At 35.2% G+C, this 6,000-nt stretch overlaps 1 protein-coding gene across 1 annotated transcript; it reads left to right on the top strand.

The window, feature by feature from the left end:
• Positions 1-1,241: 1,241 nt before the first annotated feature.
• LOC131438088 (diuretic hormone class 2) lies at positions 1,242-2,186 on the top strand. Its single transcript, XM_058607886.1, has one exon. It carries the CDS (start codon positions 1,493-1,495, stop codon positions 1,835-1,837), a length of 345 nt encoding a protein of 114 aa, XP_058463869.1. The 5' UTR covers positions 1,242-1,492; the 3' UTR covers positions 1,838-2,186.
• Positions 2,187-6,000: the final 3,814 nt, after the last annotated feature.

Here is a 6,000-nt window from a genome sequence, read left to right as displayed (position 1 = left end):
AGGTCGGTTCTAACTAATTTTTCAATGGTACGCTATTAAAATACTGAAACGATGTTGCCATACATGTTTTAGTAAAAGTTTCCGAATCGGTTGGTAGTTATATGAGATAAATCCATCAACATATGACTGAGTTATACGCGTTCAAAATTATGACAGAAAAAGGTTAGGCGGCTAAATTTGTTTTTTTTTATTGACCTCGGCCCCGTAAAGTGAAGATTAGCGCATTTTTAATGCTAAAAGTTCGGTTAAAGGGAAATGATTTGTCTTAGTCAGCTTACGAAGCTCTAAAATGGCATTCTAAGCAGCCCATTTTCAAGTATTTATCCTCATTTGAAAGTTCATGTGGTGCAACTAAACGACCTTCTAAGCAACAATACATTGTTTAGTTTTTTATCAAAGAGATAATAGATTTGAATTTTACATTTAATAGTTTATATATGATCACACAAAGAAGTATTAGATATAAATCCAAATAAGTAAGTCATAGAGAAACCAGATCCTTAATGATCTCAGTCCCACCATTCATCTCATACATGGAAAAAGTTAGAAAGATAGTTAGAGAGATAGTTAGAATAATATGTACTATACTCAATGACTCAAAGATAAAAAAAAGTGCATTCTATTCGAATTTTCGCTTTGCTGTTGTACATTGTCGCACTAATTTTACTATTTTATATTTCACACTATTAAGATAACTCGGTATTCTAGAAAAGCTTGAAACATATGTATGTCATTCTATTGAAATAAACTGTGTGCAAGTCTATTGATGTTAAATCAATTGAATTACGCATGGAGGGTTCAACGAAAAAAAAGACTCCTACGTGTGAAACCACTCTGGTTTACAGTACGTTAATAGGCTTGTGGTGTCAGGGAAAATTGCTAACAACATTAAGATACAATCATTTCGATTCTCTCTTCGGTGGGCTGGCGATATTCAGATGACCTTGTGAATCACCATGCCTATATCCCGTAGGTATTAAATGGCCGTTTGTCAAAGGCAATAAAATGAAACGATTCGAATATGCAAATGAATGAATTAAAATCATATAAATTTATTAAAATTACTCCCCCACCCCGTTCAAACGGTGTTTTAAGGATAACATCTGTTTTCTCGTTACGGGGATATTTTACCTTTTCTCACCATGAAATGATTCTGCGCAGGTCCATGGGTGCATTTACTTTTAGATAAGACTGTGGTTTTTATTATTTATTGTATATGCCACAACCTGTAGAGTTGTGTAGACATGGTTTGCTTAAGATTGATGAGGTATAAATAACATGGGAATAAAACCGAACATTGCACTGATAATTGCGAAGCGAACACGTGCTGTACATAACATTTTCTTCTAAGCAATTTACATATCCATATGGTAATACAATTTTTTGCATTTCTGAACTAAGAAGCACTAGGAGTAAAGTGATAAAAATTTTCAAGTGACAATCGTTTAACTGTTCAAGGCTCAAATTCACCGGAAAATAAAGCTCAATAGTAATGCTCTCATCAAACATATGGTGTTTCGTGTGTGTGTTCTTGGCAATGGCAGTGAAGCTCATTTTATGCTTACACACAGTCCCAATTAAAAACTACGAAAGTTTCGATGACAATATGGAAGACCAGCCGGAAGACGTGTTGATTGATTTGATTACTAGATACGGACAAACTATAATGCGTGCCAGAGATGATTTGGAAAACTCCAAGAGAACCGTCGATTTCGGACTTTCCAGGGGTTATTCAGGTGCCCAAGAGGCAAAGCACAGAATGGCAATGGCTGTAGCAAATTTTGCTGGTGGTCCTGGACGAAAACGCAGAGTGGAAAATAGATTCGTCCAAGATTAAACTCATCAAAAATACATGGTCTACCGCCCCCAGTACTCGGAATATTCTTCCAATAAGCAATGGATTTTCAAAGCAAATTTATTAGGATATTCCATACACATGAGAGTTGGGTGTTACCATACGAAACCTTAACTTTGCAATAAAATTGTTCCAATGAACCGAATCTTATGGCATTTTGCCATTGTACCTACATATATTAGTAATATGACGGCAGCAATAAGGATTGATAGTTACAATCGCAGCAGTAATTTATAGCACTTTTTTGAATAAAACTAAGGCTCAAAAGTATTATAGTTGATAAGGTGTCTGATAAAAAAAAACAAAAAATGATAAATTGAAAGCTTTAAAATATCACTTTTTTCTAATCCGAAATAATTTCCTAGTTATGGCTTGTAATTTTCCGGGATCGTCCCTCAAAGATTTATTAGAATTTCCCTTAGCCTACATCAATATCTTAAATCGAATTAATTAGCATATTTTTCAGGATTTTTTTTATTATCAGTAGATTTTTTTTCACAGAGGCCCTCAATTGCATATTCATTCTCGACTCCATATTGGCCACACCTAAATGTATTGCAACTCTTGAGATGAAAGGTAAAGTTACTGAAGAATTTTCATACTAATTTGCAATGATTTTTTATTCCTTCAGCTTTTGTTATCCAAGGTTGAATAAAGGTCATTGAACTTTATTTCGTACGAATGAGACAATTACTAACCTTTCGTATACGAATTATACAAAAAAAATATACCTCAAACGAATGAAATGTTTAATAGTTATTTATTTAATTCCGACACATATAGAAAAACCTGTTTCAATCCACCTAGTGGTTTGATGATACCTTGCCCATATCACTCATAACACTGTAATATTCTTCAAAATACTTCCGTTTGACTCCTGAAATAAATCAAAAAAGTTTGCTTGAGCATCAACTAAAAAAAAGCAGTCTTGGCATATCTTTAGTGGAATTTGGCCTTTCTATTTAAACAGACTTCGCATTCGACTCATATCGTACGAAACATTGCATTGCTAGTACTATGATCCTACTGACACTAAGAATCGAATATACGACAACTGACTTGTAAGACAGCGTCCTGTCTTGTTATTCCGGATCCGAAAGTCGGATCCGGATAAAATTCAATAGCTATCTATGAAACCACAAGACCATTCATTCCAATCTCAGTTTTTAAAAATTCGGGTTAGCCAATCTCTGAGAAGCATTAACGATGTTGAAGATTATGATCACTATTCCGGTACTTTCGGAGCCGGAATCTCGAGACAGGTATAGTCGAAGTCGGTTCGTATATCTAACAACTAACATGACATATACACACAAAAAATATCGTTGATTGATATAAGAAGATCGATGGTTTCAGTTGAAAAACTGTTATTTCAAAAGTGGTTCTGTTTTGAGTAAAAAACGTTATTCTTTTCAATCAAGATCATGTTTTTGTTGGAATGATAGTGTGCTCATAATAATACAAAAGCTATCTGCGTTTGATGCAAATAGTAGAACATTTGAAATAACAGGTTTTTCGTGATTTCCAATTTCAACGCAATACTGTGGTTCTTGGATGGCAGCATAGCCGTGCTCTTCATCGTTCATTTCTTTAATTTTTAGGCAATACAATGAATAAGTGAATTTTTCATCAGCATATCGTTTCACCGTCAGCTTAGTATTGAGTATTGCTTTATGCAGATACGTGTCCATGTCCACTAAAAGGGGTTTCAAACTCTTGATCATTTTGATACCGTCTTTTTCCATGTTTCGATGCAACTCTCCAAAAACAAGGAAAGCTTCCGATGTTCTCGGTTGTGGTTCGCGACGATTTTTGTTTATAATTTTCAGTGAAGATGGAGTTCTAGCAAACCTGAACTATAAAGAGACAGGGACAAAGAGGAGCTCCTCCGCCAATGCTTATGCCTATAAGAGTATTGTGCATGCAGATAAAAATCGGAAGCGACGTCTCTCTCGCCTGATTATGTTGCTCCAGCGAAATTCACTGTGCCCCAATGGTATGTAGACTGCCATGCGATATATTAATCATTCATAATTGTACGAAAATTCACTCCTTTGTAACGTTCAGTGTCAAACCCATTGATTCCCAAACATACATTATCAACTTTACGCGCATACAGAAAGTAATATTCCATCGTTATGTGCTATGGAGGCAAGATAATGTATTCATTTATGTTGAATCACGTGGTTCATAAACAAGACAACAAAATATGTATAAAGTAACATGATTCTGTCAGTTGATGTATAGGAAATGGCAGTTCAACTGACGTCGCTCGGCAACGTCGCTGCGCTGGACTGTCCAGCGAATTGCAGATTAGTCAGTCGGTGTTGAACAGTCGTTCGCACCGCACGCGTACAGCTCTTGGCTCCTGGAATTTTTTTCTGGCTACCTAGAGTTTCATTGATTCAAGGCTTCAGTCTTTTTCAAGGCTACCTGAATCACTAACTAAGTGATACAAAGAGTGATATTAGAGTGACTAAGTGATACAAAGAGTGATATTAGAGTGACTAAGAAATTAATCAGCCTTTTTTAAGGCTAGCTAGGAGTCTAATCGAAGACTAATTTAGCCTAGTTAATTTAATTTAAAATTTCATTAATTTCAAAAATGCCTGCGTCCAACCGGAAAGGCAACAAGCCTAAGGCTAAAAATAATTCAATACGGAATAAATCACAATCCGTTATTCAACATTTTTCTAATAACATTCACGATCTTATAGAATCTGAATGTAAAAATAAAAGACAACGGACGGATTTCCCTTCCGTTGATTCTATGCCATCTAACAATATTTACGAGATTCTTCCTGAATCCGATTGTAGCGACATAGAAGAAAATTCTTCAAAAATTCCCAAAATGGACGCTTGTCGTTCTGGGAAGAAACATCAATCTATGCCACCAGTGACGGTGATGATTTCCGACTTCAAAGCATTCCGTACTGAGCTTTCTACTTTTCTCCCGGAAGTAAAAGTCTCATTTCAAATCGGACGAAGAGGAGAATGTCGAGTCTTGGTGGATGGATTGGAAGATTACGAACGTCTTATTCGATATTTGTCCGAGAAACTTCATAAATTTTATTCATATGATATAAAATCAGACAGACCCTTCAAGGCTGTCTTGAAAGGATTATCAAATGATCAAAGTATTGATGAAATTAAAAATGAACTAAAAGAATTGCTTGGTTTTGCCCCTTCCCAAGTAATACTTATGAAAAAAAGAGCGAATGGTACTTCTAAACCACGCTCTGGAATTTCCCATGAACTTTACCTAATACACTTCAATCGAAGTGATGTAAACAATTTGAAAACTTTAGAAAATGTACGTTTCATTTCCCACATTAAAATTCATTGGGAACATTATAAACGGCATAATCGTATTGCAAACTTAACGCAATGTCGTCGTTGCCAAGGCTTCGGTCATGGAACCAAAAATTGTCATATGGATATACGGTGTTTGAATTGTGGTAAATCGCATTCGAAAGACGATTGTCCAACGAATGAAACCACTGATAAATTTTCATGTTCAAATTGCAATGGAAATCATAAATCCAATTATTTGAAATGTCCTGTCAGGGAAAAAATTTTAAACGCTCGTTCGCTTCGACAACAAGTCAAATCAACGACCTTAAATTTACAGAACATACCTGAAAATCAGAAAACCGTTACAAATGCCACGCCTAATTCGGCACTGATTTCTTCGAAACAAAAAACAGGTACGCCTGCCAATTCGTCTTCTAACGAAAACAATTCATTGACAGGTAGATCGACCTCGTCATCATCTTCTTCTAATGTCAGTTATGCTGGTATATTAGGTAGAAATCTATCACCTATTTCTTCTAATGTAAATAATCAAAACACAGGACCGCCTTGCAGTTCTTCTTCTAACGAAAACAATTTATTAATAGGTAGACCGGCCAAATCATCTTCTTCTAATGGCAGTCTACCTACAAATATTCCTTCAATGCCATTCGCTTCTTTAAATGAAGTCGATTTAGGCGATATAACTGAAAATAAAATGATCTACCTACAAGATCAACTTTTTCAAATGATCATCCAAATGAATTCAACTTCATCACTTTTTGAAGCATTTCAAATCGGATGGAAATTTGCAAATAATATTATAATGAATTTAAAATTTAACAGTGATGTTA

This window comes from Malaya genurostris, chromosome 3 (genome assembly GCF_030247185.1).
Source record: "Malaya genurostris strain Urasoe2022 chromosome 3, Malgen_1.1, whole genome shotgun sequence".
In the NCBI taxonomy this organism is placed as follows: domain Eukaryota; kingdom Metazoa; phylum Arthropoda; class Insecta; order Diptera; family Culicidae; genus Malaya; species Malaya genurostris.
This window is presented reverse-complemented; position numbering and strand designations above follow the sequence as displayed.